The sequence below is a fragment of the Agelaius tricolor genome, unplaced genomic scaffold (assembly GCF_023055355.1).
Source record: "Agelaius tricolor isolate 1412-34295 unplaced genomic scaffold, bAgeTri1.0.p SCAF_18, whole genome shotgun sequence".
NCBI lineage: Eukaryota > Metazoa > Chordata > Aves > Passeriformes > Icteridae > Agelaius > Agelaius tricolor.
In genome coordinates, this window is record NW_027269278.1 from 15,177,364 (window position 1) to 15,203,698 (window position 26,335).

The 26,335-nt window shown below is 46.0% G+C and overlaps 3 protein-coding genes across 4 annotated transcripts; all 3 read right to left on the minus strand.

The window, feature by feature from the left end:
* Nucleotides 1-272: 272 nt before the first annotated feature.
* Nucleotides 273-5,012, minus strand: LOC139597783 (double-headed protease inhibitor, submandibular gland-like). 2 transcript variants are annotated; one of them, XM_071443477.1, is made up of 9 exons: nucleotides 4,908-5,012; nucleotides 4,362-4,566; nucleotides 3,863-3,885; nucleotides 3,201-3,328; nucleotides 2,899-2,944; nucleotides 1,918-2,045; nucleotides 1,735-1,780; nucleotides 926-1,059; nucleotides 273-450 (listed from the first exon to the last, which is right to left on the minus strand). In XM_071443477.1, exons 2-9 carry the CDS (start codon nucleotides 4,417-4,419, stop codon nucleotides 405-407), a joined length of 609 nt encoding a protein of 202 aa, XP_071299578.1. In that variant the 5' UTR covers nucleotides 4,420-4,566; nucleotides 4,908-5,012; the 3' UTR covers nucleotides 273-404. The 2 variants fall into 2 exon arrangements, with proteins under 2 accessions (XP_071299578.1, XP_071299579.1); XM_071443478.1 differs by having other exon boundaries at nucleotides 4,362-4,524; nucleotides 4,908-4,991.
* Nucleotides 5,013-9,947: 4,935 nt separating this feature from the next.
* Nucleotides 9,948-12,096, minus strand: LOC139597784 (ovomucoid-like). The gene is made up of 4 exons (XM_071443479.1): nucleotides 11,980-12,096; nucleotides 11,137-11,159; nucleotides 10,563-10,687; nucleotides 9,948-10,119 (listed from the first exon to the last, which is right to left on the minus strand). Exons 1-4 carry the CDS (start codon nucleotides 12,032-12,034, stop codon nucleotides 10,074-10,076), a joined length of 249 nt encoding a protein of 82 aa, XP_071299580.1. The 5' UTR covers nucleotides 12,035-12,096; the 3' UTR covers nucleotides 9,948-10,073.
* A 1,724-nt stretch (nucleotides 12,097-13,820) lies between these two features.
* On the minus strand, nucleotides 13,821-19,198 carry LOC139597782 (ovomucoid-like). The gene is made up of 8 exons (XM_071443476.1): nucleotides 18,994-19,198; nucleotides 18,010-18,029; nucleotides 17,106-17,242; nucleotides 16,526-16,583; nucleotides 16,129-16,265; nucleotides 15,556-15,616; nucleotides 14,433-14,542; nucleotides 13,821-13,934 (listed from the first exon to the last, which is right to left on the minus strand). Exons 1-8 carry the CDS (start codon nucleotides 19,046-19,048, stop codon nucleotides 13,889-13,891), a joined length of 624 nt encoding a protein of 207 aa, XP_071299577.1. The 5' UTR covers nucleotides 19,049-19,198; the 3' UTR covers nucleotides 13,821-13,888.
* Between the last annotated feature and the right edge of the window lie 7,137 nt (nucleotides 19,199-26,335).

Below are 26,335 nucleotides of genomic sequence, written 5' to 3' on the forward strand. Positions count from 1 at the left end.
TTCCTCCAAGTTCCAGTGCTGTGACAAAGGCAAATCCATTTACACACTGCAAGACTTCAAAATTAGATTCAAAGTTGTGCTATTTTATAGCATTTTCTGATGGTTTGCATACAGAATGACCTTCTCTCTTGAGGGCTTGGGCTGGTGTTTTGCTCTTTACTGCGGTTCATTTCACCACTTTTCCTGCCTGGCAGAAAAGTACCCAAAAGCCTGAAGACCATTACCCCGCCTGGAAAACAAAACCAAAATCAAAAACCACTCCATGGCCAAGATTGTGGCTGCATTTAATTTATTGATCAATCAAAGCAGAGACTGATGCATAACAGTTGAGGGAGCAAGGAAGAGCATGTTTGATCGAAGAATTTGTGAGGGAAGTGTCATGTTGAAGGGTCCAGCTCCAGCGCTTAGCATTCTCCCTGGTGCCTGATGAACAGAGACCCAAGGCTGCGTCTGAAGAGCGAGAGGGAGACCAAAATTAGAGACATGGATCTCATTTTCATAGCCTAACTTTGCCCAAATAACACAAATGCCATTGTGCTCTCCAAGTCATAGAGTACTTCGCTTAATGTGCCACCTCTTTTCAGATTCCTCAAGTTACACTCTTTCATAGGTTGAGGAGATTTGGGACAAACCCCATCATTCTGGACACCTCCTACGGTCACACTTTCAATCACCCTGACAGGGAGGCAGCCAGCAATGCTGTGAGCCTGCAAGCGGGGATCTGCTTTTAATTGCAAGGGGAGGAGGAGAAAACTCACTCAGGCTTAGGATCTGTGGTGCCTGGGGGGGAAGGGGGGTGGCAGAGGAGAGAGCGCTGGGAGAGGAGCACGGGGCAGGGATGGGAGCTAACGGGAGCTCTGGGGCTCCCACCAGCTGCATGTGAGCTGCTCTGGTTCCCTGGGCACGTGGTGAGCCCTGCACTTACGAGACAGCATTGCAGAACTGGCACTTGTTTGAGTAGGTCCTGCCGTCGGAGCCGCAGATGGGGCTGTACTCGGAGGTGCACACCATGTTGCCGCCCTTCTGCTGGAAGCTGCCGCAGTCGATGTTGACATTTTGCTAATGGAACAAAAAACAGGGCTTAAAACGCCTGGTGCCTGTATTTTCCTACACAAGTGCTCTATGTTTGTTTAGTATTTGTGATGTGGCAAAGCATGAAAGCACTTTTCAGGAGCTCTGAAAACTCTGCTGTTCCAGCAATCCTGCAGACTCAGAGAATGTGCTTGCCTGGAACAGCCTTGGAGTAGGGAGATGGTGGAGGCAAAAAAATGGGAAGGAATATTTACTTATAATAAATATTATTATAAGTAGTGGAACGACCATGCTGGTATTTCCAGGATGGCTCTCCCACTGTCTGCTCTGGTTCAGCAGGCAAGCAGAGGCAAGTGGACAGAAAGGGGGTGGTCACAAGCCCCAGTGCACCAAGTTCTCCCACCCAGGGAATCACTGCTGCTAATACTGCAGCTGCATCAGTGATGCACCATCCCTTGCTCATCCAGTTTCACAGCAAATGAAGGTCTCAGCACCTTCTGCCTGCTGTTCCCAGATTAGAGAGGGACCAAATATCTCAGCCATGGATTAGGTTTCATACCTGTTGACCCTGGCATAAGTATTTTCCTCAAGTCCTATCTCCAGGCCAAATGCACCAGGACAGTGGAGGCATTTCTATTATTCAGCCATGAATTTGTGTTGCAAAATGTAAGAGCAGTTAAGAGTGCGGATTTCTGGCTTTACCTGGAAGCACTCTCCGTAGGTCTGCAGGTTCACGTCCAGGCCGCTCCTTTGGGGGGAAACAAGTGGAGAATGAATGAGAACAGTGCAGCTGCTTCATGAACCAAGCTACCCCTTTACGCTCCAAATACCAAAAAGAGAAATACTGATCCAAAAACCCTGCCCTGCCCTGGGCCCTTCACTTACGCCACAGCAGTACAGAATTGGCACTTGTTCCTGTAGGTGATGCCATTGGTGCCGCAGATGGGGGAGTACTCCATGGTGCAGGGGATGTTGAAACCACTGCCAGGCTTCAGGAAGCCAGTACAGTCGACCTGAAACAGTCCCAGAGCAGCATTTGAATCTCTGCTCCCCTCTGCAGCAGCCCTGTGTAATGGAGACATCCTCCCCTCTACCCAGAGCTGCAAGATGAAAGGGGCTTCCAGCCACAGTGTGGTGGATTTGGGGAGCACAGATGAAATCCTGCCTGTGGGTACAGCATCAGTATCTGTTCTGAGGTGGGCTTCATCCCTGTCATCTTGGGCAATTTCCCCCTGAATGCCACAGTGAAGGATCTTTGCCTAAAATACCTCACACCTTTCAAAAGTGGAGTTTACACTCAGCTCACTGCTCCTGCAATTACTCTGAGTGTATTGAAATGGGAGTCATTGTATTATGTGAAACTGCACAGCCAGAATGTTTCTTTACTCTCTCTCTCTCTAAACTAAAAATAGACATTCTTTGTCACTTCATGGTAGCTCCCTATACTGATACTAACTTTAACTTAACTTTGTGATAAACATTCTGATAGAATCAGGGTTTTTTCTGTTACAAAAGTATAGTTTAGTTGAAATTCAAACTTCTTCTGGGAATTTCTTAGCCACAACAAGCCTCTGAATGTAAATGTAAAGGGAAGTGTTTTCATAACACTGAATGAAACACTCTTGAAATCAATAAGCTTCCTTTCTAAACTCCGGTGTTACACAGAAGATCTTTTGCCTTTTAAAACTCACTGATTTTGGCAGTCCAAACAAAATGCAAATTAAATTTCCTGCCAATCTGAAATTCTTCATTTTCACCCCATTTCTGGGAGCTAGCAATTGTGTGGGTTCAGTACAGAAGGAATCCTAGGCTAGGTTTGTGTCTGGCTGTCATCCAGCAGGGGAAGGAACCAATCTCTGGCCATACCCTAACGCATCTTCCATCGTGTTTCTTGTCAAGGGCACGGTTGCGGCTGGAGGGAGAGAGGGAGAAGAAAAGCAGGGATTAATCTTTTCATGCCATGTTATCATCTCAATCATCAAGTCCCTCCACCCGTAAAGCCCCAGTAATTAATCAGATTCGGGAGCTTTGACACAGAAGATCCCGCGCATTAAGGAAGACAGAAACTTAAGAAAATTCCAGTCCACCCCATGATTAGTCACAACCCCAAGGGCTTCTGCCTGCTGCTTGAAGTGGCACTGTGGGTGATCAGGGGACTTTCTACTCACAAGAAGTCCCTGCAGAGAGAGCACTCGTTGGGGTAGGTGCGGCCATTGGTGCCACACACGGGGTCGTAGTTGCGGGGACAGACGACGCTCATGGTTTTTCCGCCCGTCATGTAGGCAGCGCAGTTGGCCTGGGAAAGGGGACTCGTCATGTCTCCAAACAGACAGAAGGGTGCCCTTGCCCTAATCCTGGTTTTGCTGCACTGGGAGGCTACTGTGAGGAATCTCTATGGCTCCTCCATGGTGAAAGAAAATTTATATCGAGTATCTTACAGCATAATGAAAGCACCTCTCTGCTGTTAAAACTTAAAGTAATTTTGGCAAGAATTATGGGCAAAAATGATCATTCCTTGGGGAATCAAGACAGGGAAGATATTAGGCAGATATTCAATAGTCATATAGATTTTCTACTGGCACTCTGTGCTGTGCTGACTCGCATTCTACATTACTAATCGCTGTCTTTTTAATCATCAAAGTGCTAAATTATCTCTCTCTGACAAAGGTGTTTTCTTATGCTGGGAAAAGAGGTGCACTTAGGGGCACTTCTTTCCTATTCATTCTCTCTTTTTTTTTTTCCCTCAAGCATTCCCTGACATATAGCGTGAGTATGAATTATTCATCTAGACTTAGAAATCAAGACTAAATGACAAAGATCTAATACTCACCCGTCTTTGAGCAACAGCAAGATCTACAATAAAAATAGAAATTACAAAATGTAAAAATTGTATTATGTCCTTCACTAAAATTCCGTTGGAATCATCAATTTCCCTACAGATCAGCCAAATACACCTTCTCATTACCAAGAAGTGATTATCCTCCCAAATGTTTCATCTACTCCAAGTAAATGCAAAGCGATACACCAAGATTAAAAAAAAAATCACTTATTTGTGAAACCAGAAATTTTGACTCACTAAACAAGAAACAGGACCCAAAATTTTATCCTTCTTCAGCTCCATAATCCCCACTAAGGCTCAAAAGCTTAAAGCATAGATCCCATGTGTTTGTCAGCACAAGGGCGAAGCTCATTGGAAAGAGAGGCCGCGTATTCCCAAACCATCGCATCCCCAGGAGGCTGCGCCCTCCTTCAGGATGCACAGAGACAGGGAAAGGATCAGGAGGTCCAGACCAGCATGGAGTGTAGCAAAAATGACAGAAATGACTTACCAGAAAGGCAGGCAAGAAGGACCAGCCCCAGGAGGGCAGCACAGTTGGCCATCTTCATGCTGGCGGCGGTGGTGGCGGCTGTTCCGTGTGGGTCGGTTGCCGGAGAGTCCGTGGATGGTTCTCAGCCTTCTCCCTCCCCAGTATTTATATGCATCTCCCCGACCTTGTGAAGTCATCACCAGAAAGTAATTATTTGCTCTGTAAACTAAGAAAATTGTATCGATTACCAAGTTGAGCTCCAAAGAATACTTGTTTGTTAGAGAGATGCCCAGAAGAATTAAACAAAAATGTGAGCTACACCCAGCTTGTTAACAAAGGCGTCTTGCTATACAATGAGTGATTTGTACTTTCCAAACAGGAGCACTGTCTCAATAGCGGATGTTATGAAATGGAATATGGAAGTTGGGGAAGAGAAAAAAGAGCCCATTTGTTGGAAGTGTTTGACTTGTGCTCCCCATATCACATATACTAGACAGGAACTGGGCTCTGGGAGACTTTCACGGTACAGCAGAGTGGGATGACAGGAGCATGGGACATTTTACTGACATCATATCTGGGGTCTTGCAAGCATCAGTGCACTTTAAAGATGCTGAAGTCTCAGCAAATCCCTCTCCACTCTCTCCTGTAATTTCCTGGTGCACTGGATTTCTCACCCACAGAAAGTCATCACAAGATAAAAGCATTACAAAAACCCCCAGAAGTTTATTAGACATTTCTGTGTAGGAGCAAGAGTTATTCATCTGCTGGCAGTGAGCACGAGTCTGATTAAGAAATTATGAGAATAAGTAGCCTTAAATCTGTACTGGGATAATGTTTCCTATTAATGGCAAGCAACTGGTATTCTGTGCAGGTGAAATGGGCTTGTTAATACCAAAGGCATTCCAGAAAAAATTCCAGTAACTGCAAACAGAAGGAAAGCCGTTAGGCTTTCCCCTTCTCCCTCAATTATATGGCATTAAATTTAGAGTGTCAGCTGAGAGTCGTGTTTTAGGGAAGATAAGTGATAAATAATGTGCTGGGCTCTGCTAGGTGGCTCGACTCTATCGCAAGTGTATGGAAAAACAAATAGGGGATATTGCATAAAATAATAAATTTTTGATTTAAGGTAGTCACGGAAGGAAGTGACGGATGGAACTTGTTTGTGCTTCAGAAGAAGCCTAATTCATAAATGTGGCTTAAAGGCAGCCTGAGTTTTAAATAGAAAATCAGAATTGGTTTTCTTATTATCCTGGGAGATGTTCAACACTTGGCATGAGCAGATAAATCATAAAAATGTAGCTGAAAGTGTAAGGGAACCATAGTCACAGAATGGAGCTTGTGGGATTTGGCCTGTTTATATCAATGAAATCATTTTCCTGAAAAATAAATGAATAATGCTATTTGGATCTCTTTCACAAATATCACAAGTTGAAGGGTTCCTTTGAAAGTTGTTTCTGTCGCATTCTTAGCATCCTGAGCGTGTTGACTTTCAGATTCCTTGAACTGATTGTGAGCACATTTGGAAAGGAAGCGGTAGTCACGGAAGCATTAATATTGATTAATCTCCAGGGGCAGGAATGCCAAAGTCTGGAAACAAAGCTTCCTCAGAACTTGCACCAGCCACCAGTGGAGGTGCTGCTTGCCAGCCCCGTGGCTGGGGGGGCTCCAGGAGCAGAGTCTGCCTCCTCTTCAGCCCTGCCACCCAAACTCCCCCATACCCGCCTCCAGATCCGAGATCCCCATTAGCAGAACTCTGCTGCTTCTCCTGCTGTTTTTCCTGCCAGGCTGGAGCCAGCAGGAGCTGTTGTGCCTGGCAGGTGTCTGCCAGGGAGCGGCATCGCTCTCATGTTGAGCCAGCACCTGCCCTTTCATTAGCCAGATCCTCTGGGAGATCCGCTCTGCCTCACGTGCTGCCCCGAGGGTCTTGGTGGCCATCCAAAAAGCTCTTCTCCTCCAGCAGCCCCTGCCACTTCCCAGGGTAGCAGGGAGAAAAAGAGAAACGAGAAAAGAGCCTTGCTGCAGGGTCTGGGAGAAGGGATGGGAGACAAAGGGCAGCGTGCAGGGCAGGGCAGGAGAGCTGCTGGGACAGGTGTGACAGGGGATTGCACAAGGAGCAGCAGGAAACAGGGGGAATGGGGCAGCAGTAATCACAGGAAAGCAGATGGACTGAAAGCAGGCATTAGGAGCAGTGAAAAACAGCAGTGCTCACAACAGTGAGCTTTGGGAAAGGTCATACACCTGTTGCAAATGGGAAGGGCAAAGTGAACCCACCTGCCCAATCCCCTGGGATGTGTGTGATGGTGCCAGACTGTTCTCAGTGGTGCCCAGTCACAGGACAAGGAGCAGTGCCCGTAACCTAAAACACAGCAAGTTCCACCTCAACAGGAAGAGAAAATTCTTTCCATTGAGAGCTGCAGAGCACTGGAACAGCTGCCCAGGGAGGTGGTGGAGTCTCCCTGGAGTCATCCCAAACCCACTTGGCCATGCTCCTATGTCACCTGCTCCAGGTGTCCCTGCTTTGGCAGGGGGTTTGGACTGGAGGATCTCCAGAGATCACTTCCAACCCAAACTATCCTGTGATTCTGAGGTTCAGAAATACCATGATGAAGGGCTCAGTAAAGTGACTTTGAGATTATTTTAATGTTTCTACAGATTTGAGATCCATACAAAAGCTTAAATAAGACTCTGAAATAAAATGCTTCCTTCTATTTCAGACTCCTAGAGGGCAAACATTCAGGAGGGTTATGGCCACATAAATGGGATAAATGTTGGCCATTATATAATGAGTCCTCTTGTACTAAGGTAAATTTCCAATAACTCTGGGTTTCTAATCCAGCAGCATTTCTTCCCATAGCAGTGATAATTTCCTGGGAAGATTTTCCTCTGATCTTGAGACTTCCTACCTCAAGTAAGTCCATAGCCTACCACAACCTAAAAAATTCTTCACTGATGATGCTCCCTGCTTTGGTTTAAAACTTGCCGTAGGCTTCATCTGGCTACAAAGAGCAACAACAGGTTTTTTTTTTTTTTCCTTATTATTATTATTATAATTATTATTAAACACGAGGGTGGATGCGTGCACGCAGGCTTTGCTGTCATGCCAGCAGCGGCATCCCTGCGCTCGCTCCGCTCTGCGGCCGCCGCGGGCAGCGAGAACAAAGGGGCTGCAGGAGGGAGCTCCCTGCGGCTCCCGGGGCTGAGGAACGACCGCAGGAGATCCCGGCCGAGCTGCTGTTCCCAGACCTCTGCACACGGGGGCAGAGCTGGATCTTCTATGAGAACAGAAATTCAATTTACAGCTCGCAAAGCCCCTGCCCTAAGCCGCACTCACCTATTATTTCTCCTTGTAGTTCAGCTATCTGATTGCTGCCTGAATATCTCCAGTCTTTTAAGCATAGATGACATCACGGGCAAGGGTGTCTGGAATAATTTGACTGTCTGGAAGCTGCATGCTAACAGCAGAAGGCTGAGGAGCCCAATCCCTCAGTGAACCTCAGCTCTGCCTCGCTGCAATAGCTCTGACACAGCCAGCCCCCCAAAACACCCACAATTAATTCACTTTTCAAACATAATTTTATTTTTCTCCACATCAAGTAAGAATGCAGTAATAAACCATTTCTCCTGACAGAAGCCACAGAAACTGCATTAACAGAAAGGTCTAGACTGGCCTGAGGTATATTTTGGCCAGCAACAAGTCAAACAATGCACAAAAATAGAAGGAATTATATGAAATAAAGCAGAACAAAATAAGTACATGCAATGTGTTAATCAGGTTGTGGGGTAATTGAATGGCATTTCCTGAATCCAAAACATCAGATAATAACATAAAGTGCTGAGGTACTGCTCAAAGAATTGTACCATAAAATACCTTGGCAGGCAGACAATGTTTCCTGCCTTGAATTTCCTGGAGGGAGAGTTAGATTAGTAATGGTGAGAGGATTTGTGCTGTTGTGGCAGGATTTTATTGAGAAGCAATAAAAAAAATTATTTCCAACGAGGTGCTCATAAAGGAGAATTCTCTTCCTCTCCATCTTAAGGAGCATCCAGGATGAGCTGCTGGGGCAGGAGGCTGCACTGGGGTCCTGCTCTGCCCTTGGTCACTCCTGAGCAATCACAGAGGATTTATCATTTCTGCTCACAGGAATTGCCCTTCATTGCCTGCTGGATTTTCCTGTTTAGCAGACATGCCCCTGCAAGAGGCCCCCTGAGCATCACAGGGATCTCCAGCAGGATCAGGAGCTCTGCTTGTCTCCAAGGCATCGCGGGCCATCCTCATCCTCCCTGCTGCTGCCCAAGGAAAAAATAACTGCTGCAGCTGCTGCTCTCCTACCCTGACTCCCACGCTCTGCAGAGGGGGAGAAGAAGGAGACTGAATGTGCCCCACACCCCCAGCACTGCCTCCCAGAGCCTCAATTTATCCTGGTCCCCAGAAATCACATCTGACACCGAAAAGCCTTCCTGCACACAGACAGGAGGGACATCCCAGCCCCAGGAAGGGACTTGGCACTAAATGGTTGCAGAGAATCATGTCTTTTGGAAATAAATTGTCTCCTTTTAGAGAGCTGCTCTCTGCAGTCTCTGGGAAGTGACACATTGTCACTTAAGATCATTAACTATTTGACTGTGAGGCTGCTGCCTCTGCAGCACACGGCACTGGCAGCGCCTGGCTGTTAATGAATAATAAATTAACACCACGACTCTGAGCCCTTCCTCTCATCAGCCGAGGTTTCCAGAGGCCGGAGAATCTGAAAGGATCCTCTACAAGCGACAGTCAAGGTAATTACCTTCAACCAGCAGCTTAGTGATGGGTGAGGTGCCCAGATGGGCTCGGTGCTTGCCAGCGTCCCCTGGACACCAGCTCTGTTGGCACTGGCTGCCCACGGGTTTTCTGCAGTGCCCCTCAGCAATGAACCAGCATGGGCAGCCCAGAGGAAACCCCTGTGACATTGCTCTGGGGAGCAGAGCTGATTGCAAAAGGCTTTTTCTACAGGTGAGTTTTCAATCCTGCTCGCGAGGTGGAGGCAGCTTGGAATGTGACCTTCCTCACATGTTCTCCTGCAGGTGTAAGAAATTAGGGGTAACCCTGGAAGCTGAAACAGGGATGAGCAGCTCGTTGTGCCACCAAGACCCCTTCTGTGTGGCAGAACAGTGCCAGAACACCCCAGTTACAAGTCTTGGGACTGTCTCTAATTATGGTTATGTTTAGGTTTGCCCGGGGCCTCTTGGTGCTGCCAGGCTACAGAGTGAGGCTGGGTGAGGCTGCAGGTATTTGACAGCAGCAGCTGGGGAGGGAGGCAGCTCCTCTCAGCCAGGCTCCTCTCAGTGTCTGTCAGGTCCCCTCAGAGCAGGAAATGGGCAGCAGCACCAGGATGCATCTCCAGCCCAGGTTTCCTTTTGGAAAGCTGGATGAAGGCAGATGCCCACCAGAGCTGCCCATTGCCCTTGCAGCTGGGGTTGGTGTTTTTGTAGATCAGAACACCCCTCTCCCTCTCCCCTGCAATTTTCCCATTAATTCCCACACCCCAGGGTTGTTGCAGTGGTAAAATCATGCAACCTGCTAGGTAAAGCCAGAATGAGACCAAAGGACGACATAAATGCTGGGTCTTTTTTTTTATTATCAGAGGTTTCAGGGTTGATAAGAGGTTTTCAAGGGTCAGGGGTTTAGGAAGTCATCTGCCATGGGGAACATTGTCAGGGAGGGATGCTCTTTCTCAGCTGAATCCTGTCAAGAGCTTAACAGGCTTCAAGAGACCTCAAGGCAAGAGCTCCACGGCTTCTCCTGCAGAGAAAGAAATCAGTAAGAAATCAGTACCTCAGAGACAGAACATCTGGGCTTTTACTGTTGGTCTGTCCCTCTGCACCACAGAGGAATTTCTGAACCCTATTCCACATATTTCCTTTTATTATTGCCATATAAAGACAAGAAAAGTTCTTAATTTAAAAGACCACATAGTCTGTAGGAAACAGACTTTGCTGAGAGAAAGCTCTTTTGCAAATCACTTAAGAGGAAAACATAGAACACTATGTTGTCTCTTTATATCTGAAAGAAAGCAGTTCCTAGCAAACTCTCCAAAAAAAAAAAAAAATTACCATTGCTGGTGAGAGAAAAAACAAATCGAATAAAAGCACTTTACTTCTCCAGCCAGTGTCCAAGACTGATTAGCCAGTTTAAGCTAAATTAATTCACCACTGAGTAGGTGAAGGGATTTATTCCATACGTACAGGAAGGCATTGCAGAACGTGCATTTGTTGGGGTAGGTGACACCATCAGACCCACAGTGGGGGACATACTCCATGGTACACATATTCCTGATGGTCCTCTGGTTCCTGCAGTAGACAGGTGCAGCCTGTATTCACAAAAAAAAAAAAAAAAAAAAAAAAAAAAAAAAAAAAAAAGAGCTCTTAACCAAAGCTGGGTGAGAAAAGTGACATCAGGAGGCCCCACACACCCCTTGAGCTGCCCCCTTGCTGCCCAGATGCTGAGGAAAAGCCCAGGGACAGGGCAGGAGGCAGTGGAGTGCTGCCTCCAGCCATGCAGAGCCTGGGTAACCACTGCAAATGATGCTGCAGTAACTTTGACAACAACTTGGACATGAGCTGAATGCTGCCCTACTCGTTGAAGCTATCACCAGATGAAAATGGCAATTTCACCCGATAATATCTGTGGCAAATATTGCTCAGGCAGCTGGGTGTCTCTGGATTTTGAAAGGCTCCATCATGATGTGATTAGTAAAGATTTATACAGAAACTGCTTTAAGGAAAGAAAGGATGGAGAAGAGAAAAATCTGTCCCTTACCTGCAGCGCATCAGTAGCTGGAACTAAAAAAAAAAAAAAGAAGAACAAATGAAATATGTTACAAATGCAATTCATAGATTCTGCTAAAATCTGAGAATGCATGCCCTGAATACATATCTTCCAACTCCCTGTGTGCTAGCAAATTATTCTTAGACAAAAGGAATTTCAGGCAAAATGTTGTGCCATACTGTATGTTGATTCTGTAGTATTTTTATTTAATATAAATAAAGGGTTACAGTCAAAATGGAAAAAGCTGTGTAAAATAAAAGAAGAGAAAGGCATTTTCTATGGTTCAAAGGATGGAACAGGACATGAACTCAAAGCAAAGCAAATTATTGAGGTAAAGAGGGACATAAAGCTGACAAGTACACAGAGGCAGCATCTTATATGCATTGCCAATATTATTTTTAAATAAGAATAGTATTTAGTGAGAAGTGAATTTATAAAGCTCCTACACCAATTCAGGCTCTCAAACTACACCTCGGTTCAGGATGACTACAAGAAATGTTCGCTTTCATTCAGTAAAATTATTTGTGTTTCTGCAAGATTTCAGAGGTTAAGTACTGGTTGTCTGAGTCCCCGGGTTGCACCACGTTCATGTCACTTCTTTCATTATGCATAAACTAGCACTGAGAGTAGAGCTGTTCCCACAGTTGTTCTTACCCACTCAGTTCTGTTGCTAAAATATTACCCCATAAGTGATAGTCTCTGATGTCAAGTCTTTTCAACACTATCTTTCTAGGAGTAAATAAGTCCTTGCAGAACGGAGCTCTTTCCAGTCTGAGGATGTTTTTTTGTGGTTTTGAAGACAGCCAGCGCTTACTCCAAGGCACAGCCACTCACCTGAGATGCAGAAAAGGGCCAGAGAGAGCAGAAGCAGCACCCCCGTGATCTTCATGGTGGCTGGATGAGCTGTGAGCAGCAGGGCTTGGCTTTTGCTCAGGAAACTCAACCTGGATTCTGTCCTCAGGTGCCAACCACGCTTATATGTATGCCTGCACCACTGGGGGGGTGTGTGTGTTTGTGCATGTTCATATTTGCCTTATCCACCCTTATCCTGGAGCAACATTTCCAGCCTTTTGTCTCAGTGGTAATAACAGTAGAGGTAAGCTGTGCTGGAAGCCAAGAGTGGTGTTTCTTCATCAACGGGAGTCACGCGAAGTTTAGATGTGTGAGATACACCCTCTGAGTCCTTATTTTAAGTGAAATATGTGACAGTTTCCTTCTGAAGGACCACAGAAAATTCCTGCAGGCAAAAGAGCCACTGTACAAACTGCTGTCAGATTTTCTGTGTGTTCACCTATCACTGCTTATTTTTGTGCAGTGCTTTTTCATGAGAAAAACATTGAATGAAATGCTTCCACAGCAGAAAGGTTCTCCTTTTATTTTTGTGCTTCACACAAGTAAAACATCACTAAGTTATAGTGAAAGCAGGAAAACAATGAACCAGGAAGGCAAGCAAGAGGGCATCCCAGACACTGAAAGGAGTCCTGGAAAATGACAAGGGATGGAGAAACTTTTATGGGACTATGCAAAAAAAAATTTACAATTGTTATTTCCCCTAAAAGCCATTAGCTTTGCAGTAATAGACTTTTAGTATGATGATGACAGAATGATTTGAGACCCTAGCATGGATCCTAGAAAAGCTGAACCCAATCTGGATATCACTGCTTCATCCATCTGCCCATCTCTACATAAATCCTTTGTTTTACCACCAAAGCATTGCTTTTTGGGACAACCTCCATCAAGGAGAACAAGCACCCCTCTCCCTTTGATTCCCAGAAGAAATGCATGTGGGAGATATTACATTTTAGGAGGGATAAGCCCAATTTATTTATGCCTCTCTTGTGTGGATTAAAAAAAAAAAAAACAAAACCCAATTCAATACTCAAACAGAACACAAAAGCAAAATAAATTTCAAGCACAATACGCCAATGACAAGTCACACTCTCAAGAAACAGAAGGATACTTTGTCCTTGGATTTTGAAACACTGCTGAAATACTCCTTGGGCTGGGAGAGAACATTGTGTAATTGAAGACTGAGAGAAGACAAGTAGGCAGGAGTAGGCACCACACCTAGGAAGGCATTAATCTCAAAACGTTTGAAGGGTGTTAAAGGACAACTCCAGGATGAGAAAAATCTGGTCAGTTGGAGGACTTGGACAAATAGACAGAGACAATGCCCGTGTCTGAGCAATCTGGGCTGTGCCAGCAGGGTGCCCTTGAGAGAGCAGCACTTCAGGTGAGCACAGAGCCAGGGATCAGCTCTGGGCAGTGACACCAAGGGGTGACCGGACTTTGCTGGCAAGGAAAATGCACCAGGAACACCTGGGGAGGGACCCTCCTGTGTCACCACTTCAGCCCTGCCCAGTGTCAAACATTAAAGGGTCTGAGCACTAATGCAGGGACATTATTGTCATTTATGTGCAAAGACACACAGCTCTGGGGTTGGAGCATCTGTATTTAATTTTCTGCCCTTTTAGGAGAGGGAGGGGAGCAAGATTATGTTCTTGTTCTATCCCAGAGCTTTGAGCACGTAACTTATTCTGCCCAGTATCATCATCCAACAAATCAAGGCAATGTTTCATGAGACAACACATGAAAGAAGACAGGGAAATGTTGCTGATTTAGTTTATTGAGAAAGAAAATCAGGAGTGAGCTGAGTTTCCCAGAAGGTGAGGTGAACTGAGGTCAGATCTTTATCTGGGATTTTCCAGTGGGGATCCTGTGGTGAATTCTCTTGGCACGATACTCAGCACTTCCCAAAATGGCTTAAAGTGATTGTCCCATTGCTGTCCCTGAAAGTAAGGAGAGGAAAGAATGAATTAAACACAGAGTCCTGCCTGCTATAATCTGTCTTTTTGATGGCTCCTAGAGATGGTGTCAGATGGGATCCTGCCCCAGAGCCAAGGAACTTGCAGACTCATAACCCCATTTGCTATTTGATTATTAAGACATGAGTGAAATAATTTAACCCATTCTTAAGACTGAAAATATCTGTGGGGAAACTATAGTGGAATTTCAAAAGGAAAGGAATTTAATTTCCTTTGCAACATGCAAGAAGAATTCCATTTAGGTTAAATGCTCTTCAAACCATTCACACTAAGAAAGCAGCCGTAGCATTTTTTATGCTCTAATGAAAAAAATAAATGAATGCTTGACACGGTGGCTGGCATTCCCTCCTGCCCCAAATCCCTAATCAACAGTATCCAGCAAACAAAAAAAGCAGTAACTGTGCAAACTTGTGCCCACATGAGGCAACTGATAAAACAGACATCACTGATATTTGTACATACACGACTGCGTTGCAGAAGATACACTTATTGTTGTATGTTGTGTTGTCAGAGCCACAGAGAGGCATGTAGTCCAGTGAGCAGACAGGTTTGGGGTAGTCACTGCAGTCAACCTGTAAAAAATAAATAAAAATAAAAGGCTCTGATGTGGAGGAGTCAGTAGCACAAGAGCTTGAACCCTGAGCTAGAGCTGCAGTGCTGGTGATACCAATCTCACCAAAAGTAATTAACTTCCTTGCACATCTGATATAAACTGAGGTGTCAGTTTCTCCCATGCCAGGAGAATTTAATAATATAAAAATAGATCATAATTTCCTGTTTGAAGAGATGCATATCATAACCTGGTCATGGCATTTCCAAGCAGCAGCAGTTCACTCGGTGAAGGTGCCGTGCTCTGTGTTCCCAAGCTGGCCAGGAAATTAAATGGAGAAACACTGGTGTCTGGGGAAATGGAGTGCTGATCCTCTATAAACTTCCACCATCCCTCCTGGAGTTTTAAAACTGGAAGATCAGCACGTGGCTGGATACTGCAAGAGTGGGATTCTGTTTCCTGGAGCAATGAGTGCTGCACTTGCTGAGGAGCATTGTAGGGATAAAAATGTGTCTGGGTGCAGGAAGAGGCTGAGGAATTTTATGGAGGAGAAATCTATAAAGGCTGAGTGACTGCACAGAAATCACTCCCAGCTGAGCTCCTCCACCTGAAAACAGCTGGAGTTTGGAAGGGAGAAGTCACTTTTCTCTACATTCTGCACTCTCACTCTGTCCTACACAATGCTCACACCCCCTGCCAACAGCAGGCTCTGTACCAAGTTACCAGGGGCTAGATGGAGCATTGGTCTGACCCCAAAAGCCATTCTCTCTTCCTATTCACAGTTCTGCCCTGATGGATTATTTCTACTATTTTTTTACTCATCCCTTCCTGAGCAGTAACCTGCTCCTTTCCTGGCATTCACACAAATAACATTTATTATGTGTAGAGAAAGCAAAATCTCTCCTGTTCTGCAGCACAGCAGCTGTTTCACTTCTGCAGGACACTGCTGGTCTGGGGGCTGCTGCAGACACTGGGAGTGCTTCCCCTGACAGCAGCAGGACCAAAACCCAGCCCCTGATCACCCAATTCACTTACTGTGACAATTTCCTTCTTACATTCACCATCAGCCTTCTTGCCAATGCTGGTTCCAGCCTCCCTGGGAAGGGAAGAGACCTGCATTAGGGAGCTCTGCAAGCAACCTGTTCTGAGCCCCATCACCCAGCAATGCTGAGCAGCCTCAGGCACAACATGTGGGATACAGGAGGCACCGGCTGAGGTTGTGCCCATGTGGCTCCAGGGACCAGCTCAGGTGGTGCCACTGCCTGCCAGAGAGCTGGTTTATAGCAAGATGTGAGGGACAGGGGTCAGGATGGATGAGGAGACAGGCTGTGTGACAATGCCAATGCCCCCTGGGTGAGTTGTTGTCCTCTGCAAGGCAGCATCTGCCACAGACCCTTTTAACTTAGTTAAGAGCAGCATCCTGTCCTGTGTGAGATCCCCACCCAGCCCTCCCCTTCTCTGCCTAGACCAAAGGCACGGCTCTCCTTCTAATGACAGAGGACAACCAGGTTTAGTCAGGAGGAGAAGAGGAGGTCTTGGTAGAAGTCCTGCTGTCCAAAAGAGCAGTTCCAGGAGCAGCAGCCCCCAGTCCCTGTGCTCAGCACTCACAGGCTCCGGGCGCAGAGCAGGCACTCGTTGTCGTAGGTGACCCAGTCGGTCCCGCAGACGGGGCTGATGTCTTTGCTGCAGATCAGCACCACTTTGCCCTCCTCACTGGTTGAGTTGGGGTACCTGCTGCAGTCCACCTGGTGAGGGAGCAAACAAAGCCCTGGTGAAGGCCTTGCTGACAGCACACAAGTGGATCTGGTGTGTCTGCCTGGCCACACAGGACAGCACCACAGTGGGAGAAAAGCTTTTCTGTCAGTCACCGTGATGACATTTCACTTGGAGGTGACCACTGCAAGATTCTGGCAGCTCATCTGTGTTCTTGTTTAGGGTTTGAATTATTTCAATTAGCCACTCAGAAGCAGGACACACCCCTTGTTTTGCCCTTGGTTTAACTTACAGGGGCAACTTCCTTGCACTCTCCATCGTGGTCTTTGCTGACATTGGTTCCATATTCTCTGCAGAGGGAAAGACAAATGTTAGGAAGTTCAGTAAAGATGTCTTGCTACATCCTAAGTGCTAGAATTAATACAAGGGAAAACTGACTCTCCCAGTCAGTTTATATCTGTATTTTTTTTAATATCTGTATTTGAGAAGGTAGAGCCACCCTCCCTCATCAGCTGAGTAGCTGGCAGGGATGTAAAACCCTGGGAAGCTTTAGGACCATTTTGGGCAGCTCTGAGCAGAGCATCTCTGTCCTTTTGCTGTGATGAGATGTGCTCTCAGAGCCATCACCTGGCCATTCCTTGAGACAGAGAAGAAAAAACCTGAATAAATTACAGAAGCGAAAGAAAGACACAGTGACTAAAGCTCTGCCTGAGCGCCGTGCCGCGATAGCCACGCTCATTTTGAAGGAATTGACACAGGTGACGTGTGACAGATTGGTGAGCTGTGGTGCTGCCAGGAGCTCTGAGCTGCGCTGCCTGGGGTCCTCATGCTGTCCCCAAGCTGTCCCCACGCTGTCCCCAAGCAGAACGTACACGTTGTAGGCACAGAGCTGGCACTCGTTGCCGTAGGTGACGCCGTCGGAGCCGCAGATGGGGCTGACGGCCTCGCTGCAGACCAGCACCTCTTTGCCCTCCTCGTTTGTGGTGTTGGGATAGGTACTGCAGTCCACCTGCCACAGGAATCACAGCAACAGGATGAGAAGACCTGAGACATTCAAAACTCTCATTTTTGTGTGGGACACTGAGCTGGTACAACCAGTCCTCGCTGCCACAGCACAAACTTCTGCTGTGGGTCCCTCAGGAGAATCCTTCCTGCAGAGATGTCCCCAAAGAGCAGAAGAAGAGGAGGAGGAGGGAACAGCTATAACCATGCAGCCCCTTGGATGGGATAAACCAGTGCTGGTCTCTTGTGCTCACTTGACAGACATGATTTTATAAAGGCTCTCCATTGGTCCCTAGATCTTCTATTCTTGTGGCCCCTCCACTGCACTTCTGGTCTTTTTCAATCTTAATACACTGATCATGGGTTTTTTTCAGAGGACCAAGACTAATGACCTGTGAGGAAGCTGATCAGCTCAGAGTATTTTAGTATTTCAGTAGGTTGCCCTCAGGTAGGTTCTGATACCAGTCTATTGCTTTAATTTAGAACCAGCTATATATTTTCAGCTTAAAGCTTAGACCAGTCTAAAGTTGCTGAAAAATTAATTAATCCAAAAACATTGTATCATTACTACTAAAACATTATTAACATACAGCATAGATGTACAGCCAAGGGCAGTATAATTTAATGTTTTACACTGTAGGATCTGATTACAGTGACCCGAGTGTGACACTCGGGTGAAAAACAGCTGAGCACCTACAGGCTGGAGGTTTTTCCCATTCCTTTGGCTATATCTTTTTTAGGCCACATACTTACAGAAAGAAATCTTCCACTTACCTCAATCCCAAAGACAGTATCTGGAAAAGAAAAGAGAGGTAGAAAGTATGAACAAAAGCCAATGTGATAAGACCTCAATTAAAGCTGGAAATATGGATATAAAATTCCTGTGTGCAGGACCAAGCTGAATGATTTCCAGTGATTGTTTTTTGAACTAAATAAACTATGTATGATTTTTTTTTCTATGTTGATAAGCATAATAGCATTGCTTATTGCTGGCTATGATGAAACACCTTTTTGAATAGCTTTGTTCTTTTTTTTGTTCTGAGACATGTAGATTTATTAATTGAAAACAGAAGAGCTTTTCCTTCCTTATCTTTTTACATATCCGTTTTGACCCTAAAGCGCTGCTGTTATGTATCTGGAAATACACCTGAATCAACAGAGACAAATGCAAATAGTCACCTACAGGATAAGCAAATACATACAGCATCTGTTGACAGAAATATGCATTTGAAAGAAGGAGAGTGTGAAAAAAATATCTTTGGCTTTGTAGTTTCATCAGCTGTGAATATGCAGTGAGAACATCAGAGTCTGGCTTGTTTTCATCTCTTGCTGTTCCATTAGCAGAAAGAGCATTGCAGGAAATTTGCCAGGGCCTTGCAGAGAACTTGCTTGTGCCATTACAATATTTTCCTTACTAGTTACCAGAGGTCTGACCCCCTTCTCATGGCCTTACTTCAAGTATTCATCCATTTGCTGTAATTGTACAAGTCTAAGCAGTGTAATGGTGTGAGAACACCAGTGTACAAAGTGTAACAGCACAAGTTGCCAGCACAGAACTCCACTTGCTGTTATTTATATTTATGACAAACCATCAGCTACAGCAGCGAGCCACCGAGGACTATCCTGAAATACACTCCTGCAACCTGCACCATGCCAGCCGAGGCAGCAGAGCCCTCTGAAGGAGATTTTCCCTCTTTGAATCCTCTGCCTTACCCTTTTGAGGACAGCCAGGGCTCAGCAGCCTGGAGAGTCACTCACCTGGGGCGCAGCAAAGCGCGAAGGAGAGGAGCACCAGAATTCCTGCCCTGGTCATGCTGGAGGTGCTGGAGTCTGCAAGCTGCTGCTCCCACTCTGCTCAGAGATGGTCCCTCCAGGGCTGCCTGCAAATATATACAAATGCAATGTCTAAACTGTTCAACTGTAACATAAAACAACCTGCAGAATCTGTCACCAGCACAATGAGGCCGGGAATATTTATGGAGGTCTTGACTTTTTGGGTAATGGTCTGAGCCTGACAGGCAATTGATTTTGGCTGGACACCTGGTTAATAGATCAAGACAAGTATCACAAGTTCTGAGTGGTCAAAAGAAAACAAACAGCCTTTTGGACAAAAGAAACCTCTTTGGGATTCTGGTGGAAATGTAAGGAGCACAAGATATTGAGGGGAGTAAAGAGCAGGCCACTGATTTGTCTCTTGCAGAGCAACATCTCCCATCAGGGAGCAGCTTCTGCAGTACCACCCTGCCTGCACACCAGGCTGAGTCTCTGCTTTCCTTTCTGGTTTTCAGTGGGTTTTTCTCCCCAGATTCCCAGATAATCACTTCTAGCTACAAACACAGGTCAGGTGTGGCTTTGCCATCAGCAGCACCAGTTAAGCTTTGTCAGGCAAGTCTGTGTCCAACCTATGAATCCAAAGATTTTTAGCACCAGTTTGAGTAAAGCCAAGGCTTCATGACAGGTTCACTGCCTGGGTATAGAAGAGCTCAGTAGAAGACTTGAAAGCAGCTTAAAAATCTGTCAAATGCCACTAAAAATGTCACTTGAACCTTAGCAACAGGGAGCACTTATTTACAGACCCAGTCCCAGTTAAACACATGGATTCAGGGTGTTCTGCCAAGCCAGCTGAAGAACAAAAGACACTGAGGGTTTGGGAACCTATTTACATTGCACCAGCTACACCTGAAAGTACAGTAGGTCCTTTCCTCTTGCAGATATTTTAGAAAATGATACTTAAAAGATAGAATCTGTCCCCATTTCCCTGTCTGTCTCACACCACCAGCCTTTGTGTCATCTCCAAATTGCTCCTGCCTTGGAACAGGTCTGCACCTCTGCTGTTTTAGTAGCTGTAATTCTACAGGAGTGGGTTCTGCCTGTAGCCTGTTCCCCATCCCTTTCACAGGTTCAAAATGACAAGGGTACTTGGGGGTTTTGGGGGGTCATGGGAGCTAAGCATTGTGCTTAGGGTAGACTTCACAGCTATGGGAGGTGCAGAGCAAAAGGTGCTTTACAGGTGCTGCCTTTAATGAACCAGGCACCACGCATAAGACAAATGAAATTCATCTGAAATCATTGAAATTCACCCCAAGCAAATGTGCTGTTGTCTGATCCACCACAGTAGTCTAAAGGGCATATTTTGATGCTCACATGGATATATTGGATAGTGCATGGAATCACCTCTCCTGGCATGCCCAGAAGGCCACAGCAAGGCTGTGTGGATATGCAGGTCACATTTTCACATCCAAGAGATGAGATTGTTCACAGGGAGAAGCATCAAAATAATTATGCTGCTGTGATTGTTTCTATAAATTACAAGGAGCATGCATGAATATTTCAGACAGATTTGGCACATCTTCAGGATATATTGCCCTGATGTGTCTTGTGAGCAGCATCTCTGGAAGCCAAACACTTTTCCCTGAGCATGTGCAGGAGTTACTGAAGCTGCTCCCTACATGTCACAGTTGCTGATTTTTCCTGTGCAGAGTTGGAGGGGGCCACATCTTTCTGGGTTAAATATGGACTTTGCCTCCTCCAGCCAAGACCTCTCCAAACCACCCTCACCAGCCTTCACAGCCCCAGCCCTGGACAGTGCTGTCCTTTGGGCAAGCCCAGCCTCTCCTGATGAGTGGAGAGCATTTTCCTGCCAAAGTCTGGCACTTGTTACACCACAGAAAAATTTTCCACTTCAACTCCTGGGTTCAGCTCTAGGTCTGGCACTGGCCCCAGGCAACTCAGATTTTCTCTGACCACCACAATGCCTGTTGGATGTCCAGCAGATCCTTTCTTTCTCTCCCTCACCTACAGACACTTCAGGGAGACTCAAGCTGCAACAATTAAACGGTGACTGGGGAACACCTGAGCCTCACAGGTACCCCCTAGGCAAGCCACAAAAGTGACACCCAGAAATCCCCAGCTTTTAGGCACTTGCCCAGCCTGCAGCCATTCAGCATCCACAGCCTCCCCACCCAGGGTTACAGCTCCAGATTATCCCACCTCTGATAACAGCATGGAAAAATCCCACGGCTGGCTGAGCTCATGCTGCAGGACAGCTCGCTCAGGCCTTAGCTGCCCCTGGAAGAACAGTTAGAAAAGGATTTGGTCTGCAATCCTGCCACTGATCTGCTGTAATCCACTTCATTATGGTCTTCTAATCCTCAAAGCCAGATGCAGCATATGGCTAATGACCATTTGGCTAAAGGAAAATCCTCTGTGTGCAGCAGCCAGCACGGGGGCAGAGATCCTACAAGAGAGCTGGAGATGGACTTTGGACAAGAGCATGGAGTGATAGGACAAGGGGGAATGGAAAGGCTTTAAGCAGAAAGAGAGCAGGCTTAGATTAAGCATTAGGGAGAAATTCTTTAGTGGGAAGCCCTGGCACAGGGTGCCCAGAGCAGCTGTGGCTGCCCCTGGATCCCTGGCAGTGCCCAAGGCCAGGCTGGACAGGGACTGGAGCAGCCTGGGACAGTGGAAAATGTCCCTTCCTATGGCAGAGGGGATGGATCAAAATTATCCTTAAGGTCTCTTCCAAGCCCAAAAATTCTACGGTTCTGTAATCTGCAGGTAAGCAAAGGCAGTGCCACACCTGAGGGTGCTGCCTGTTATGGTCCTGAGCACCATGAGGCCTGTGTGCTGACACCAGGGCAGGATTTGGCCATTATACAGCATCCTCTCTGACTTACTCATGTAATTTCTTCTTTTACATTTCCCATTTCAGTTTTTTTTTCAGTATCAATTTCCTATTGTCTGAAAGAATCAAAACTGAAGTTGAAGAATTTCCTTAGCAGATATGCAACTCCTCAGCATAAATAACACATTGATAAATTAATGGCAAATCATTTAATACACTTTTCAAAACACTCCTGGGGTTTGTCACATTATTTAATTAACAAATAACTGCTGCAAAGGTGGGAAATACCAATTGGCTGCAGCTCTTTCATGAAAATGCCTCTAAATCACTCCAAAATTCCTGCTAAACACAATTCAGGCTACAGTTTTCATCTCTGGCTTTCTTTTGGCCACAGTGTGGCAAATAACTGCACTGAGCCACATGCCTGGAGAAACCAATGCAGCACAAATGGAAGCTCTGTCTCTTACCCAGTGCTTGAAGGCCTCATTTGAACTGAGCAATAAAGCAAACAAAGTCACTGATATGATTAAAAACATCTCACTATCAAAACATATCCATGTGTTTATGAACTTATTAAATAGAACTTGATCCAGGTAATGCCAGTGGATGTTTTCCTGAACTAATAAGACCATGGGCAGAACTTTGTACCCTGCAGGTGAAGGCTAACATGGTTTCACGTTACTTTTGCAATGAATTGAATGAATCTGGCCCCACAACAAGGGCAGATGTTGACACATGGGAACGAGTCCAGCAGAGGCAGGCAGGCTGCCCAGGGCCAGGGGCACAGGGCATTCCAGGAAAGCTGAAGGAGCTGGGCTCCTTCATCCTGCAGAATAGATGGCTGCTGGGATCACATTGCTGTCTGCAGCTCCCTGATGGGGTTAGAGATAAGGCAGAGCCAGAGTCTTCTCTAAGCTGCATGGCAAAAGGATTAAATTCTGAATGAATGTGAGGAATTATTCCTTGTCATGAATAGGATCAAGCACAGAAAGCAGAGAGGCCATGCATGCCCTTCCTCAGTGCTATTGAGAACCCAACTGAAAAAGAAAGGCCTTGGGCACCCTGACCTGCCTCTGACTTTGGCCTTGCTTTGATCAGGGTTTGAGCCAGAGACCTCTGGAGAGCTCTTACAACTTGAATTATTTTATTTATGTTGTACTTATATAATCCTCTCTCCTATAAATAGCTGTTATTAATAAAAAAATCATAATATTTCTCTGTGACCCAGGAGAGTCTTCTCAGAATTTTCCTCCAGCCTTTACTAAAGAGTCACAGCTCTACAAAGAGCTCCCAGAATGTTTTATACAGGGGGTGACCAGAAACATGCACAACAGAAAGAGTGGATTGTAATCATTGTTAAAATAAAACCACACACTAAACCATGCACATTTCAAGACATTATTAGCTCTCAATGATTTCAAAGTCTCCTCACTTCTGCAGGAGCCCAGCACTTTGCCACCACAACCCTCCTCCAGAAGAGCATTTGAATCTTAAGAAAAGTCATCTGCACCAGGGAAAATCAGGTGCCAAAATATCATCCACCTCCCTGCTGTGCTGCAGCCTGGACAAGAGAAGGGTCTCAGCAGCAGCTCTGAGGACACATCCCCATCCCTCACCTGCCCAGCTCGGGCTGTGCTCCAGCTCTGAGATGTTTCTGGATGATGAGGATGTCAGGTCAGGGCTCCACTGCAGAAGACAGGAGTAACTCATGGGGAAGCAGGACAATGCTACAATGAGCACCAGAAAAAGGAGGCAGCAACCCACACAATTTGGCTGGACACTGACCCAGGTTATTGCTCTTTGAAGTGAATGTACTGCAGGGAAGGTGGGCTGGAGGTAACACTGAGGTATTAACCTGCAGCTGATCAGAAGAACAGGAAATCATTGGTTTAATCAGTTTCCCTAACACTTCAGTGATCTCAGCTCTGCATCACTGAGCACTCATCTCATCTTTGCCAGAGCCCAAGCAGGAACAATGAGGAGGTGGCTGCAGGGAAGTGGCAGCTGACCTGAGACTGACACCATTCATGGCTGCCTGGCAGGACAGAGTCAATCAGGCAACTTCACTGCTAGGGCTGGGAAAGTCTCCTTCAGGAGAAAATCATCTTCCCAAGGTAGAAAAACAAATAATAAAATTCAATAGATTCTTATCTGCAATGAGACAATATTTATAGCTCAATGCACAGTTAAAATAGAATGAATAAGCATGTTCGGCTATGAAAGCAAATTGCTTTGAGGTTATATAAACCAGGGGAATAGTTGAACACATTTTCGAGCTACCAGTCATGTAGCAGCACTCCCATCACCAGAATAGCACACAGCAGGGGGACTGTGTCCCTCGGATTTCAGGCAGCTCTGTGACCCACCAAGGAGTGCCACTGCTGAGAGAGGCAGAAGTCAGATATTTTAACTGACTGGCAGGCAAAAGTGATCTGGGAAAAATGGGTTGGGAAAAGTGATCTGGGGTGTTTGGGATGAGCACTTGCTGCACATGCAGCAGCAAAGTGAAGGCTCAAGGAAGATGGTTTGATCCCTGGACAGCTGCATTGCAGGGTTTGTTTACAGAGGGATCACCACCCCGGATGTGACTGCAGCACAAAATCTGTGGCCAGGCTGGCTGGGGAGCCAGGTTATTGTCTCACTGGAAGCACAGGGATCATCTCTTCACAGTGAGCTGCCAAGTCTCATTAATTTATCATGGGGACATGCCTCCAGTGCTCACTCCCCTCAGTTCTCTTTTGTAAGATTGACAGATATGTCTATAGATCACAAAGTGTTCTTGACAAAAGGATAATTAACCTTCAATGCTTACATCTCCTTCCTTTTGGTAAGTACCACACAATTTGGGGATTTGGGCAGGTCTGGCTGTACATGAGTTACAGTTTCCTTTCATGCTCTTGATCAGAGCCCAAAAGGAGTGACTTTCCTAAGCTCTACATGGAGCAGTGTGTAACCAAGGGAGAATTTCCCTGGGTAAATGGCCAAAGCCTTGGACTCAGGGCTTTTGGACCAGCACGGGGTCTGCAATCATCCATAAATCTGTAACTGAGCCCTTTGGGTCTGGGATTTGCTTCATTGAGCTCAGAACAGGGTGAGCTGAGGATCTGCCCAACTTGGGGGAACCAGGGGGAAGAAGTTTATACACAGACAGTGACATGTAGCAGAGGAATTGCTGTAAAGGGGGGGTTAAGTTAGATAAACATTTCAAGGGTATGTCCCCCTGCAAAAATCCCATATGGGAGGAAGCAACCAGGAGGGCCACTATTACCTGCAGGCATCACTCTGTCCCAGGAAAAATCAGGGGATCACATCCCGATGCAAAGCTTTTTTTCCATGTGAAACCACAGGATGGGATGATGCAGAACAGAAGCAAGCAGAGCACCAAACCATCCACATCCAAACCATCCACAAAAAAACATGGCCCCAGGTCTCACCTTATCAGCCAACAAACCAGCAAAAAGACATATGAGGAACAATGTTTGGAAAAGACAAGTGAAGGTGCTTGCTTTCCTGTGTGGGAACAAAACCAGGAGCCCCTGGGATATGGGATGAATGAGGGTTTGGTTTTTAAGAATGCTCTTGTAAATAAAGCAGCAACAAGAGAGAGGTGCAATAGGCTAAGAATGGAAATTCACTGCTCTTCCTGGCAGGAACAGCAGGGAGGAGAGGGGGAGAGGCAGGATATATCATGGTGCTATAGCTTCAACACTTGGCTGGGAGAGGCTGAACTGGATGGAAAGAACTTGTATAGCTGAAGAACTATTAGCATCATAACCACTGAACACATCTTCATTATTAACATCAGAAGAAAGGGCAACAATTTCATTTATTCTGCAGAGCTGAGCTTTAATGAGACCACTGGCTGATTCTTTGCATCTGGACATGGGTGAAGCACAGTTGGTGCTGACAGAAAGGCACAGGATGCCAAATTACAGGATTTTACCATTTTACAGTAAAACTGAGGTAGACAGCAGGAATTCTACCCTCTCTGAACTATTGCAGCAGCAAAGCAACCCAAAATAACCAGGTATTTACTTAGTAAGTTATATATGCTTGACAACTGCTATATTATACGTGATCATAGGGCCCCTACCTCCCCTGGTTTCGGCACTGCCCCATTTGCAATCTGACAAAACATTCTTATCTCAGGAGAACTGAATGCACTGATCTCTGCAGAGGCTTTGTGTGCCTCCTTTTCTGGTCTTGAAACGTGTTATTCTGCACTTTCCTGCTGCTGTCAGTGGAGGCTGTTTGCGAACGCTCCTAAAGCAAAGAAATATTTCTCCTACTTGTCTCATATTTTGCATCATTTTGCACTCCTTCCCTTCCTACTTTGGAATGCAGCCTGTGGAGAACAGCAATATTAGAAAGCTCGTGTTAAATCACTGCCAAATAAAATGTCAACAGAAGGTATCTGCATCACTGACGTCCAATCCTGCGCTGCCTGCTCAGCACCCGGCTGACACCGTTGGGATG

Coding starts and splice junctions, on each gene's coding strand:
- LOC139597783 (XM_071443477.1), bottom strand. CDS start 4,419: ATGAAGATGGCCAACTGTGCTGCCCTCCTGGGGCTGGTCCTTCTTGCC. Junction 3,886..4,361: donor CCTTCTTGCCTGCCTTTCTG/GTAAGTCATTTC, acceptor TTTTTATTGTAG/ATCTTGCTGTTGCTCAAAGA. Junction 1,781..1,917: donor CAATTCTGTACTGCTGTGGC/GTAAGTGAAGGG, acceptor TTCCCCCCAAAG/GAGCGGCCTGGACGTGAACC.
- LOC139597784 (XM_071443479.1), bottom strand. CDS start 12,034: ATGAAGATCACGGGGGTGCTGCTTCTGCTCTCTCTGGCCCTTTTCTGC. Junction 10,688..11,136: donor CAGCTACTGATGCGCTGCAG/GTAAGGGACAGA, acceptor TTGTGAATACAG/GCTGCACCTGTCTACTGCAG. Junction 10,120..10,562: donor ACGTTCTGCAATGCCTTCCT/GTACGTATGGAA, acceptor CTTTCTCTGCAG/GAGAAGCCGTGGAGCTCTTG.
- LOC139597782 (XM_071443476.1), bottom strand. CDS start 19,048: ATGACCAGGGCAGGAATTCTGGTGCTCCTCTCCTTCGCGCTTTGCTGC. Junction 16,266..16,525: donor AGTGCAAGGAAGTTGCCCCT/GTAAGTTAAACC, acceptor CTCCCTCACCAG/GTGGACTGCAGCAGGTACCC. Junction 14,543..15,555: donor GTAAGAAGGAAATTGTCACA/GTAAGTGAATTG, acceptor TATTTTTTACAG/GTTGACTGCAGTGACTACCC.